Source organism: Paramisgurnus dabryanus, chromosome 4 (assembly GCF_030506205.2).
Source record: "Paramisgurnus dabryanus chromosome 4, PD_genome_1.1, whole genome shotgun sequence".
Taxonomy (NCBI): Eukaryota; Metazoa; Chordata; class Actinopteri; order Cypriniformes; family Cobitidae; genus Paramisgurnus; species Paramisgurnus dabryanus.
This window is the reverse complement of record NC_133340.1, coordinates 38,758,360-38,773,218: the sequence shown is the minus strand read 5'-3', so window position 1 is coordinate 38,773,218 and position 14,859 is coordinate 38,758,360. Positions and strand designations below refer to the sequence as shown.

Here is a 14,859-nt window from a genome sequence, read left to right as displayed (position 1 = left end):
TTTTAAATGACAAACAAACACCTGAAAATAGCAATTATCCTGAACACAATGAAAACAAGACACTCTTCAATTCTGAGCACACTCCATTCGGTTGGGAGGCCTCGCCTAGCCTGGGGGAGGAAAGCAGAGTGTGTGGTGAGAGGAATAGAGACAAGCGCTAGGTCTTGTGCCAGTTGCTTGAAGCCCCTGTCTTCTTCGGCAGCTGAGCCAGATTGTAGCAGAGGGTCTGTCAGTCTGTCTGCTGCTCATCAGGCACAGTCAACACTCAACCCTCATGATTACAGTACAAGTTCACAAAGAGATTGACGCTCGAGAGGACATGGCCAACACGGCCAGGTGAGCGAGTTAGTGTTTAAGAGCTATTTTAACATGGTTGAACATAAACATGTGCAAGAAGATTTTTTTAAAGCAGCAAACACTCAACATTTATTTTTACTTATTGCATGGCTCGTTGGAATGCTTGATTCTGACTGGTCAGTCGGGACATTCCAAGGTATGTTATTCTGAGATAACAACTAATAAAAATTTAAATTTAATAACATATATGACACTTTTACACATGATTATACCAAAGAGAGGCTGTTTACACTTGGCATTAACATGCGTTTTCGTCGATCAGATCACAAGTGGATGACGTTAATGCCAGGTGTAAACGGTGTTCAAAACGTTTTGAACGCGTCCACTTTCGACCACTTTCAACCACATAGTCGAAACCACTTTCAATCGGATCGCTTTGGAGTTGCGGAACGCAAATGTGGTTGAATGTGTTCGAACAGCCACACGCGACCGCCTTCTCTCCGCCCATTTATCTAATCTGAGGTATTAAACACAAGTTTTACTTCTTTTTTTTACTTCTGGCATGAACATACGGTGAACAGCGCTATTTTTAGCCTTTCATTGATAAAACTACTGCGGGTGTTCTCCGTAGTTTCGTTTTGAAAGCGTGAAAGTTGCGCGATCCTATATCATCAATTGCGCTGAAAAATCAGAGAAAGCTCCAACATATAAACGTACAAAACACGTACAAAATGTATACTTGGTAAACAAGCAGCGGACTCCGACATAATATTAGTTTGCGTCCATATAAACTCATAATTACTCCCGCTCGCGTTTGAATGACAGCAGAGAGACTCGCCCACCGTCTCAGGGACCGTCCCCTCACAGTATTCAGGACAGAAGCGGTCGAAAGTGGACAAAAGAGACGGATTTATATACCAGGTGTAAACGTAATGTGTCTCTCTCGTCCACTTGTGATCTGATTGATGAAAACACATCTTATCTCTTTCACCGCCAGCGTTTTTAAAAAAAGTTGCCAGCCAGTGCCAGCGTTTTTCATGATTTTCACCAAAGTTTTAAGCCTTCCTGAAAATGTTCTTCTTTAAATATATAAACATACAATATACCAAATGAAAGAACAGACCCTCTGCTTTCAAACAAAAAAAAAACCGTTTCATCCTACCTTCAGTGGTTCTTTTGTAATCAGCTTTTGAATATGGGTAGGTTTCTGCAAAAACACCCAATTTTGAGCAAAAAGCAGAGATAATTCCATTTTTGTGACGGACTTTTCATAGAGATCCCATTCAGAGCAATCTTTAAAACAGACACGGACATGCAGTGCTTGCCATAGGGCAATACTTCCGGGTTTAAAAAGTTGCGGAAGGGCGCCACCTGGTGGATACGGAAAATCTCGTCATTGGCGGGGAAGCGTTTTCTCTTAATTGACGAGATATCTCGTCAATGGCGGTGAAAGAGTTAATACCAAGTGTAAACAGCCCCATAGTGTGTTCGTGACATTTGAACCTCTTATCTTAAAACCTGGTTTTCCTCGCGGAAGGTATGCATTCATTAAAATGAGCAAATTAAATATTTCAAGTCAATATTTAATGTTCCGAACCTTACTTATGAGGTAAATAGCCTTGTAACAAGTGGAATAATGTACAGGTAGCCATTTGTTATCATGAAATAACAAAAATTGCAGCCATTTCAAGCGCAAAGTAATTGAAGACATGTTTTTTTGTTGTTAAATAATGGCACAAATACCAGTCATAACACACACAAATCACATAGCGTGAATCATTTAAATAATCTTCTCCCATAAATTTTGCATCTGAAAGGGAAACTCCAATGAATGCATATGCAATAAGGTCAGTCACAAAAATAACTAGACCGTATCTTTTCAGTGCTAATGATCCACTGCGCGTCTTTAGTAAATGTGACTGTCATTATTTAACGCCAAAATGATTGTTTGCGGCGGTGCAAGCTGTTAGTAAATCTGGCCCTATATCTTACATACAGTACTGTGCAAGTCTTTACAAAGCAAAGCCACCATTAGATTTTTTGCTTTTGCAGTGGTACACTCGAAAAATGGCTGGGTTATTTTTGACCCATAATGGGTAAATATAAAACACCACTGGGTTAAAATGTAACCAATGCTGGGTTGTTTTAACCCAACTGCTTGGTTATTATAAACCACTGTTGCATAACAACAACCCAACATTGGGTAATTTTGAACCCAGCATGTATTTTGTCCAATATTTACCCATTATGGGTCAAAAATAACCCAGCCATTTTTAGAGTGTATAGTGACCATAAATAAATATTTCACAGTCTCTTTATTAGAATATGACCAGAAAATAGAGACAACTTGTATGCAGTATTAACAAAAAACAGAAAATATCAGCTTTAATTTTTTTGTGCTTAGTATGACCTCCCCCCACACTTGAGAAATAGCCGGAACCTGGAGGCTCTCTGAAACCCAAATAAAATGAAAGCCTAATTTCTTATTCTAATCGAATAACTTCAAGACTTTAAAAGAGCTCAAGATGTGCTTAGTGCCAAGAAAGCTCACACTTCTATTGCTATTTTTCTGTATTTAGAACTTGTAAAAAAAGACCAAAAAAATTATGGATGGCCATTAAAGATATAATGTGAGTTTTTAGCAGCATCTAGCAGTGAGATTGTGAATTGCAACCAACCTCAATTTCAAAACGCATAGAGAAGCTACGGTAGCTGCCACAGGACATGTTGTCATCCGAGACAATGTAGAGACCAATAATAATAAATAATTTGTTACATTTATATAGCGCTTTTCTGCAGCACTCAAAGCGCTTTACATATGAATAGGGGAATCTTCTAAACCACCACCAATGTGCAACATCCACTTGGACAATGCGACGGCAGCCATATTGCGCCAGAACGCCCACCACACACCAGCTTAAAATACTGTAGAAACATGACAGTCACTTCCATGTAAGAGGACCAGCAGCGTATGTAGATTAAAATGGCTCATTCTACAGTAATAAAAACAATACAGCTCATTATGTAATGTCTTTATACACCACAGGTAATATAGTTATGTATATTTTATTGCATTTCTGTCAAGAGATCTTTCTAGAAGTTACGCATTGCACCTTTAAAAAACTAATCTTAACTGTTAGTTAAAATGCATTTAATTATAAATAAAGTATACTGTATATGTGTAATTGAAAACTCTTGTTATGATATTTATATTTCACTTTTAATGTTTATCAAGTGCAAAATTTATTCAAGAAATATTTTCATCTACAGTATACTGTAATTAAATTCCCTCTATTCATGCAGTGTTCTGCATCCCATATTACACTAAATCAGAGAAAACAAAATCGTCCCAGTGCGTACTTACCCTGAGAATGCTTTATAAGCTGAAAGAACACATTCATAACATCACATCCCAAATTCCACAATGTTGACAGAATAGTAAACAGATCTGTATGAAAAAGGTTAGTGGATTAATAAGGTTCACTTCGTTTACAGAACAAGTTCATTGTGCACAGCGGGATTTTATGGCAAAGGATACTCAACAGAAGAATAATGTGAGATTCAGCCACAAACTGAGCTTGACTGCTGCCATGGATATAACTCTGAAAAAGACAGAAAGAGAGATAAAATAAGACAAACAAGCCGACAATAGAGCTTTCAAGCTTAGCTTTCAAACGGTCCTGTGGATGTATGACACTGTGGCTCTGTGATAACTAAAGCTTTGTATTTATCATACCTGTAACACATGAACACAACTTACACGCAAGTTGACATTCCCTTTAAAAATAAATATATAAAATATTAAAAGAAAAAGGTCATATAAAAGACAACAGTCAAAAGACTATTCAAACAAAATATCTATAGGTCAGGGCAGATGCTTGAAAAGATGAAACGGTAAACTACTGTAAATAAGAAAAGTGAATCACAAAGCTTCAATTAGAACCACCAAACATTGTACAGAATAAGCAGACACTAAAGCAAGGTGCTTCTTCATGTGCGGATAAATCATGAATCTGCAAGAGCAATACAGAGCATGGAGAGATTCAGAGAAAGATCATAAAAGATGTGTTTCCAGACTTAAAAGCTTCAGGCAGGTTTAACTGATTATATCTGTCAATGCACGGAGGATAGCTAAACATTTTGTCGTCCTTTACTTACCCTCACATCATTTCAAGCCTGAAGGAATTTCTCTTTGCAGTAAAACATGAATTGCTATTTATCAGACATCAAGGCTGCTCTTTGCCTTACGGTATGTGTCACTTTACTCCCTATGCTAACTTGAAGGGGTGATTTGAGTATTATATGGGTTTTAGGGATGTGCATTTATCTAATTTTTCATTTCGATTAATCAATAGGTCTGAGGAACGAGTACTCAATTTACTGGGGGGCGGGGCAATCAAAGGGGTGGGTTTATGTTTAGACTTTGGACAGATGCGAGAGCGTGTGCACGTGAGACAGAGAGAAGCGCAGCTGCTTATGACGCCATGGTGTTATTTCAGATGATAGGAGTCCAAGACGCGCGCATTAAGTCCATCTGCGTGCAAGAAGAAATCCTCTCTCTACAAGGTCTCTTGCGTAAAGTAAAGCCCACAAACCCCCATGCGAGGAAAAGCACGCAATGTGCATGTTAATGTGAAACTATAATAATAATAATAAAGGCATATCATTTTTTGTCTTTCAAAAAAAATATTTTAAAAATTGAGAATCTAATCGTGACATCAGAATCGAAAATGTAACCGAGGATTTGGAGAATCGTGACACCCCTAATAAACACAAACTGAAGCGCTTTCTATATGACGCACTTTACATAATATTAAGTCTTATATACAACATAAATGTATTATACAAGGTGCATACTGTATATCTGCGCAAAATGCAAGACTTCAACTAAGTAATGTACTGAAAGTTTAACTCCCATTGTGGATGTGCGCCATAAACAGCGTGCTTTTAAACACGTCCAGTCAAAGCACGAGCTCCTTAACATTAAGCAGCTTAATTTCTTTTGCTATCATTTTAGCTATTAGCTGTGTCATGTCATCCTCTTCATCCTCACCCATTCAGTCAATAATGTAATGTAATGTAACGTAATCTGGTATCTCTTGACATTTGATGTTTAAATATGAGATGATAACCTATTGAACTTCTGATGGCGCTGTACATTTTGCACCTGACTGAATGTATTTCTGAAAATCTCGGCATACTTTTTAACCATAGTGCCTTAGTGATGTGAGGCATGGTTATCTTCACAAGAACGGCGGGTTGCCGCGGCGTAGGTGCGCACACTTATCTGTTTGTTTGTAAATCATGCTTGGTAACGTTACTGATGTCATACACCGGTCTGCGTAGCTTAACACAACGTCAAACACGCATACAGTCTTTACTTCCACAGGTGCTTGTAACGCTAACCGGACATCCAAATGGCGCCCAAACCACAAAAAATAAATAAACCCACATGATCATCGTTTTTGTGATCGATCATCGATGCCACGCTCAAGTACTCGAGCAATCGAGTACTCATGCCCATCCCCAGTGGGTTTATTATCAGTAATGAACTAATCAAAGTAATCATTCACACACACCAGAGGTTGCGTTAGACTTCTAATTTTTTTGATGAACCGTTGTAAAAATTCCGTCATAGTCAATTATTATCAGTTATTTCATGCTTTAATGATTTAAAGTTGTCTAATCACAGGCCAGTAGTTTCTTTTTGCTTCAATAGCGCAGCACAAGCACATGTTTTCCCTGACAACAAACAACATGCAGTACAACAGCTTTGCGCGGTTCTCAAAGTTCCCTTAAACAGCGTGGCATTCTCGTAGGTGCTCTTTTAAACTCCATAAGCGACAAAGTCAACCAAGCCACAGAATACAGCTGGAATACTGTATGTGAGCTCTCCTTCTCATTATGTCCACGCAAAGCCAGCTCAAAGCGCCACAAAATTTCACACAGTCTATCACGCAATCAGACTTTAAAACAGCAAACATGGAAAACAATAAAAGGCATGACTTACATAGCATCCAGCTAGCCAACTTATGACTGCAAACCACACAGACTGCAATCACTTGACTCTGTTGGTCGATTGCCGTAACATTAACGAAAAGCATTCTGTGTGAAAAAGACGCAGAATGCCGTAAGGGGCGTGGCGTAGTGAGAAGGCGCATGTCATCGCAACCAGAAGTTACTGTTCAGCTCTTTGACATAGGGAACAATTTACGACGAGAAATGTCAGCAAACTGGGTTGAAGCAGAGATCAGGAAGCCCATCATTATCCGCGCTGAAGCTGAGATTATTCACCAGCATGACAGAACAGCATATTACTGACCGTGCATATGTTTTGCATTAATATTATTTCTGCAATACTGTGTTTGTTTCATTTTACTTTTGTATATTTCTGGTTGGTTAATTCGATATACTGTTGTTTAGTTCAATCTGCATAAACGTGTCTCATTTTCAAAAAAAAGAATTTTTTTTATTCCATATTTATTTTAATAATTGAGAAATGTCTATGCTGTGACTCACTGATAGGCCCGTTCGTAGGACCCTCCATAGGCTTGACCGTCTTATTTCAGTTTGCTGTGTGGACTTCGGTCGTATTCACCTTTGAATTGGGAGACAGCTATAGTAAGAAACATGCTCTGTAGAGCAGTTTGTCCATTTAGGGCTACTGCAGTAAATAAAGTTTTAATTTTGAGCAAAGCTTATATGTCACCTTAATGCAATTCACTCTGTTGCTGTGGGCAGCTCTGTCTAGTTTAGTAAACAATTAATGATTTCATAATAATACATGGCCAAAAATCTGCCAAAACAAAACCTAATTTGAACTTAATTTGAAATAAACATGTAGTTATGCTCAAAATGGCACAAAAATCTGCATAGTATACTCAAACTCAGCAACAACAAAGCAAACGGTGCCGGTACTTGAGGCTGTTGTCTCTTGAAGCTTTTCAAAAAGAGACAGAGAAAGAAAGAGATATGAAAGGTTTTGAGAGGGAGGGGGCCATTAAGTAGAGGATATGAGCAAATAGGCCACTGCATTTATCATTGTCACGTCACCTGTCGCCTCTGGGTTAACGCATCTGCTAACATTTAAACACAGGCACTGCATATTTTCATATTAAAGAAAACAGCATTTATATTAGAAGCACTTCCAGAACTAAAGCAGAGACACAATTATATTATTCAAGGTGCGTATCTGCATATTCGTACTGGGTCTGAAAGGTGTCCTTATAATCAATCATTTGCTACTTTTGGGGGAAAAGGACCTTAGTGGAAACTTTATGGAACTGACAAGAGTTTTGTTAAAAGCTCTACACAAACATTATATCAGGAAATCACACTGCAAAAAAACTAAAGCATGAGTGGTGTAATAAATAGGGTTGAATGATTCAGTAGTTTGAAGGACATACGTTGGTGTGTAGTCACGTGTATTCATCATACTGTTAATTTAGATAAAGTTGACTTCTGCTCTGGACTTTTAGGCAGTTGACCACTTGTACCCATGATGCACTGGGGTCACCGATGACTACCTAACACTCAAACTGGCGTCAGCATTCAATGAATCATCGTAATTCATATTTAGCATGTGTGTAGGAGCATCCGTGATTGAATATCATCACTGCAAACGCCTACATGCATTTGAATTGAAAATACATTATTTCTTCCTCCTACACTTAAAAAAGTGCTGTGTCTGTTAAATGAATATTTTGACTTGCATTAAACACTTAATTGTGCAATGTGTGAATCATTTACTAGAAATAAATATTATTAGACTCATTTGGATTTAGCATCTGTTCACTTAGTGAAAAAACAACACTTAAAACAATACCAGAATGATGACTAGAGTTAGCGCATAGGGATCTGTTTTAATGGAAATCTATTAACCAAAACAGCAATGACATCAGAGACTTTTTATGTAAAAACAACTAATTAAACACAATTTTAAGATACTAACAAATTAACAAAATACAAAAATGTATTAATTCAAAGTGTTTTTGTGTGTGCCGTTTGCATTTTTCATTAATAACTCCACTACTGGGGCCTGGATACATTAGCCTATGAACACATTAATGTTGACAATCTGAACCAAAGGAGAAGCCATTAAAGATGTGCTTGGAATATTAAATAAAGAAGAAACTGCCACCTTTTCTTGGTTTAGTACTCACACGTATGTAAATTTTCCAATTGTAGTTGCAAAAGACTTTCCTGTGACTTATATTGTTTTTGTACTTGGTTAAAAGCCAAGTAAAGTGATATTAAATATGTGTTCTGAGTTTGTCACAGCACAGAAAAAAATGTGTTATTAACCACCCAGCCAAATTTGAATGTTAAAAAACAGCAAGTAAATAAAATAAGTAGGGATGCTCCGATCAGGATTTTTGCAGTCGATATCGATTACCGATTTGTTGTCTTCGTGATCAGCTGATACCAATGCCGATACCAATTCTTAAAGCTGATATGCAGCTCTTTGATGACTGTAACTGTTAACGTTTTTTCTAGATAAAGTAATACCAAATATGTTGCGTTTTTATATTATTTGCAGTAATTAGGTATACTGTATATTGATTCAATTGAGAGTGAAATAAATAAGCACAACAAATATTTCTTCTGCAAAGATAAATGTAATATGGCTTTTAAAAGGCTACTGTCTGTTTAAAGTAATGAAAATAAAACACTTCACAGTCTTTACTGTATGAATTAGATATACACGCATTCATATAAAGTATAACAGTTCCTTAGTCAAGAGCAAAGAGTGATTTTATTCAGATATGAATTAGGTTACTGTAGCTTTAAGACGTGAAAGAGATCGCTCTGTTCACGTGCACTGATGACAGGCTGCTGTGTGCACACACGTCGGGTTTACGCAGACAAGAGCATCTGTGAGGAAAATGAACGTTGATGAAATGAAACTGTCAAAACTTTAAAACGCATGCAAATAATAAACTTTCGACATGAGGATGCAATTGTCCGCGATAGCTATGTGTTGTATACGCTGTATGGGGATGTGACGACGCTTGGCGCTGTTAAGACCAGAGCGCGTCCTTATGCTGCGTTCACACCAGCCGTGGTAAAGGCATCAAGCGCGAGTGATTTCAATGCTAAGTCAATGTAAAGACACGTTGACACGCGTCTGGAGGTTTTATGGTGCGAATGAGGCATTTATCGTGGCGCGGTAGACGCAATTCCGCCTGATTTGCGCGTCTAGTTTGCGCGAATGGCGCGAGTTGAAAAATTTGAACTTTTGCAGAAAAACGTGCCGCATTAACCAATCAGGAGTTTGCTCTAGTAGTGGCTTGATTACAGGAAGGGAGCGGAGTCGCGACTTTCCGCGTGAATGTCTCGATGACTAGAATTTCACGTGCGGCTTTCACAAGCGAATGAAAGCGTTTAAACTCAAAATGTTCAAGCAGCAAACTAGACGTGGTAGACGCGAATTTGACGCCTCAAACGCGGCTGGTGTGAACCCACAGTAATAGAAAATACACATATCTCTGTAAAGGCAAAAAGATAAATCCAAATCTGCACGTCGCAGAAAATGGTCTCTAATTGCAGCCAAATTCAGGAGCCAAAAGTAATGACGAAAAAAGTTTACAGAAAAATCGGTTCATGAAATCTGCAATTTTAGCGAGTACGGATCGAGTCATTTAATGTCGTTATCGGCCGATAGCGATCTGCGGCCGATCGATCGAAGCATCCATAAAAATAAGTTATCCAAATCTGGGAAAAATAACAAATGATGGGGCGTGTCCGCTGTCTGTGCTGAAGCCACATCTACTTGCAGGAAAGCTACCATCTCTCTCAGCTTTCAAATACAGATAAAACCCGAATGGATGTTCGTGATTGTGCTAGGGACGGGGCCATGCTTGGTGGCTCCAGTGTGTCATCGAGCCACTGTTATAGCCCCGCTCAAATAATCCTGAACTCAGAAATGTGGTAAAACTGTTTAACGGTGTAACTAACTACACAATTGAGTACTACATAGAACACAGTCTTTGAAACGTGTTTCAGCAATACATTTCTAACATTTATAATGTTTAGCAATAATTCCAGTCTGATCTCACGAGAATTTGCATATATTACGAGTTGGCTAATTTATATGATTTCGTACAAAGTGAATGTACAAAAACATACGATTATTATAAAAAAAACAATAACGAAACCCCACCCGTTATGCACAGGGGTAAAAGCAAATCGAATAAAATTGTATGAATGTGATCGTTTGAATTAATATGAATTAGCCACCTCATAAAAAGATGAATTAATTACTATTTCTTTTTTTTCCCTTTTTATTTACACAAGAGTTTAATTATATTTATTTTTTATTTCCTAACCAACACTACTACCCCCAATTAGGACCTCTACAAAAAACATTTTGCATATTTAGTTTTTAGTGGAAAAATACTGTGACCACAATGTTGGCAAACTTTATTTTTACATCTTTTTAGAAATGAGTGAGTGCCCACAGCGAAGGTAAGATAAAGTCACATTCATCTGCCTTCCAAGGACGTGAGATATCTGAAAGATTCTTTACGTATAAGTCTTTGCAGTAGGTTAATATAGCCTTGGATTCAAAGACAGAGTTTAGTCAGAAAAGTCTGGGGACGCTTTAGTTTAATGGTGTACTGGGATCTTAACAATGCCACTAATTTCCTCATGAGATTATCATACTGTAGTGTCTCGGGAGAATGAATCAACTGTTGTACTTCTGTGGTTAAAGGCATGACTGAATAACAACAGCTGACATTATTGTGCTCTACCATCCTTTGCTGATTCCTTGAGAGCTGAAATTCCCAAAAATACTCATGCAGTGTACTTGTGTGCCTAGTTTGTTTACAGACTACGACGTAATGTTTTGTAATGATTTTGTTTTGACAATAGTCCACAGTCAATAACCAGAATCAACATAACACAGAACTAAATCACACTAACATTTATGACTTTTATATTAAACATAATGAGACAAAATAAAAAATATGCATAAGAATAGTCCCGTTTTTATGCATTCGCCAGGGTCTGCGTACTGTACATTGGCATGATGCAAATTTCCACCGTATTTTTGTAACCGCACATACTTTGTACACATAGGTCCTGCACGCTCGTACAGGAAAATGTAGCCCAGGAGATGCATTGCATTTTGTCACAATGTGTATGCGTCGAACGTCTGGGTGTGCATTCGACCGTGTGTATACTTTAACGTACACTTAAAAATAGACCATACTCTTGGCTTTAGGCTACATTACGGTCCCATGCTACAAGCAGTAGACATAGAAATGCAAAGGAGTTTAATCTTAGTTGCATGACTCCAGATTTGCATTTACGCATTTGGTAGACGTTTTTATCCAAAGCTTTATTCGGTGCATTGAAGCTGTAGTATTTTATCAGTAAGTGCCTTCCTTGAATTAAACCTATGATTTTGTCGTTCCTTTCAGATTGCAACTCAAGTCCACTACATGAATCTTTTGATGTTTTTGCATGCTTTTGTACAAAGTGTATTACCGACATACATTGAATGTGCTGTGTGGTCTCTTAACTGCACCCACAACCTTGGTCCCGCAAATGCTAAGCTCCGCCGATTGAGCTACATGAACAACAACCATTAAATATCATGCCAAACACATTCAAGCTTTATCACGGCTCATTTTAAAAACGCTTTTGAGTTTTCTAGGTAAAAAGCTTTATTTATCTAGCTCAAATGATACTGATGACATCTTACAGAGCTCCTCCCAGCACAAAAGATCAAATTCTCATGTTTTGCAACATAATAACATTTCCCTACAATCCATGCAACTGTTTCAAATAAACAACATATTAATTTGTCTGCTTTTTGTGTTTTTTATTTATTTATTTGTTTTTTTCTTCCCTTCATTTTCCACTTGAATGGATTATTTTAATGCTGCTTTCAATCTGTAAAACAATGCAAAGCTCTTACTCAAAAAGCCAAAGGAACATGCATAGCACATTAGGGCGATGACATTAATCCAAATTGCAAATTGCAGTCGTGCGCTAGTCGCAATGACAAATACCGTAATACTCTCCGCAGAGCTCTAGACTGATCTGATGAATTGAGTGTTATGCATTCCTTTTACTCAGACGGGGATAATGGTTGAGGCTTACTAAGTGAGAGAGGTAAAACACCCTGTTCAAATTTATAAAGCTCAATATTTAGCACTATAATTGATCATTGAGTATGCAAGTGATTCTATCATGATTTTTTTAGAAAGTAAATACAAGGCCAGATTTACTAAACAGGGCAAATTAACATGAAAGAAAAACACAATGGGAGTGAAAATCTCTCATTTTCACAAGCGCAGAAACACAAGCACAAAAATATTATTTCCATAATGACCAATGCAACCTGTTGTACCAAAAGCAGGGCAAATTAACGTAGGGTCGTTCTTCCTGATTCCAATTTTCAAACTTTAGTTAGTCTGTAATGTTGCTGTTGCTCAAAGTTCACTGTCAGGCAAGATATATTTTCTTTAAAGGATAATTCCGGTATTTAACACTTTGAGTCTCATTTCTGGTTTGTTTTGGATGAACTACAGTGATGGACACTGAAATTTTGACAATGGGTCGTGTCTTGACTTTTTGACTCGTTTAGAAGCATCTCTTGACTGCTTCAGAATGGAAGTCAATGACCATGCACAAACATGTCATTAAAACAACACTTAACGTTCATTGTCAAAACTGTGCTACTCACCGAGTGGTTCGAGGTGTTCGTTGATGATTAAAAACAAGTTGTGTAGCGAAATACAGTTTCTGTCGTGTTTTATTTGGCATTTTGTAAAATTCCATTGACTTCTCTTGGAAGACTCATTGCTCGCTGATATATCACTCCGCCACCGGGAAACAGAAAAGGGTCTGTTTACATGTGGTTGTAGTTTTTTCGCTCGGTTTCTCTCAGAAGAAATTTTTCCCATATTTGATGGCTCTTTGACCAGCTTTAGGTTTGAAGTTGAGCTCGATTGTGACTGTCTATTCGCTAGACACTGAGCGTACTTGTATGGCAAAGTGGTTGTCGCCATCAAGTGGTCGGGAGTGTGCTAACGCTTCAGACTCAAATATAGAGCGGAAGTATATACGCGGTTGTGAGGTATCTAAAAAAATTGTTCCACTATAGCAAATAACACGGATTGAAATCATACATTGTGCCAATATATTTGTTTTTAATCATCAACGAACACCACAAACCACTCGGTGAGTAGTACAGTTTTGAAAATGAACATTAAGTGTTGTTTTATTGACATGTTTGTGCATGGTCATTGACTTCCATTCTGAAGCAGTCAAGAGACGCTTCTAAACAAGATAAAAACTCAAGACACGACCCCCATTGTCAAAATTTCCATGTCCATCACTGTAGTTCATTCAAAACAAACCAGAAATGAGACTCAAAGTGTTAAATACCGTAATTAACCTTTAACAGAATTCCGCTTTCAAAGCATACAGCGAATGGCCGGTTTGAACAGCCCTCTACTTCCTGGTTGAAGGACGTCAATATAACAGTTTTTGACTAAACTCCACCCACAGGAATACGTCAGTCGGCAGCTTTGGCTCAAACGGCTTTGCTAAGCTAAGCTTCTGTCAAATCACAACACACTAAACAAACTACACAATCAGAACTCGTTAAGTATTTCTGAAGGAGGGACTTCATAAAACAAGGAAGACATCAGCCCGTTTTTAGTACAGTGGAAACAGCGGTTTACATATAAGCGTTTTTTACATGTGAAACATAAACACATGTTATATTGCGCACCGTAAACACAATCAATGCTTCAAAAACACAGAAAGAAAGGGACCTTTAAGACATGTGTTTTAGGCATTAATTAATAGCTCAACAAGCGTAAACCTTAGTAAAGCAGGGAGAAGAGTGAATATTTTTTTCGGCAAAAGTGCACTGGTTTACGCTGTTAGTAAATCTGGCCTATAAAGTGAATATTTAAAGAATTATAAACGAGACATTATAGGAATTTCATAAAAAATTTATAAAAAATTAATACAAATATAAAAAGCTTTTTTTATTTTTTTAGCCCATTCCTTCGACCTTGTATGATTATATTTAAACTGGCTATGCAGAGTGTATAAACTGTGGCCTTGAAAATGTCCAATTCAAACCCAATGACTTGCTTGCTATAGTCGGACATAAAATACTATAAAATAAACAAAATATCATAATAACAAAAATTGTTACTCACTTCAACCTTAAATGGGTTAAAGAAAATTTCACTGGTAAACATTTTGTAATTTTTAGGAATAAACTTATATTATAAATAAACAGGGGCGTCAGTTTGTGTTGAAAAGTGGTGGGGACAAAAGATCAGATAAAAAAACATTACAGCAGGACGGGAAAAATATTGAATAACGGCGCATCAAAAATGGGTATAGTGTAGGCCGGTCAAGAACACAAAAATACTCAGCATAAAACCCTTAACAATGTCAACTGCGCATATTACAGTCCCTACAACACCAGCTCAACCGAAAAGTGCCAAAGCACCATACCATAGAAAACAGCAGCGCATTAAGTCAATGATTACAATGAAATTCATTACATATGCAAAAGAAAACACA

General features: G+C 37.5%; 1 protein-coding gene across 2 annotated transcripts in view; it reads right to left on the bottom strand.

The window, feature by feature from the left end:
• tusc3 (tumor suppressor candidate 3) overlaps positions 1-14,859 on the bottom strand; it is a 154,611-nt gene that overhangs the window by 15,447 nt on the left and 124,305 nt on the right. For both annotated transcript variants that reach the window (XM_065254495.2, XM_065254493.1), the window contains exon 7: positions 3,836-3,899. In XM_065254495.2, the coding sequence (XP_065110567.1) occupies positions 3,836-3,899 (64 nt within the window). The remainder of the gene's footprint in view (positions 1-3,835; positions 3,900-14,859) is intronic.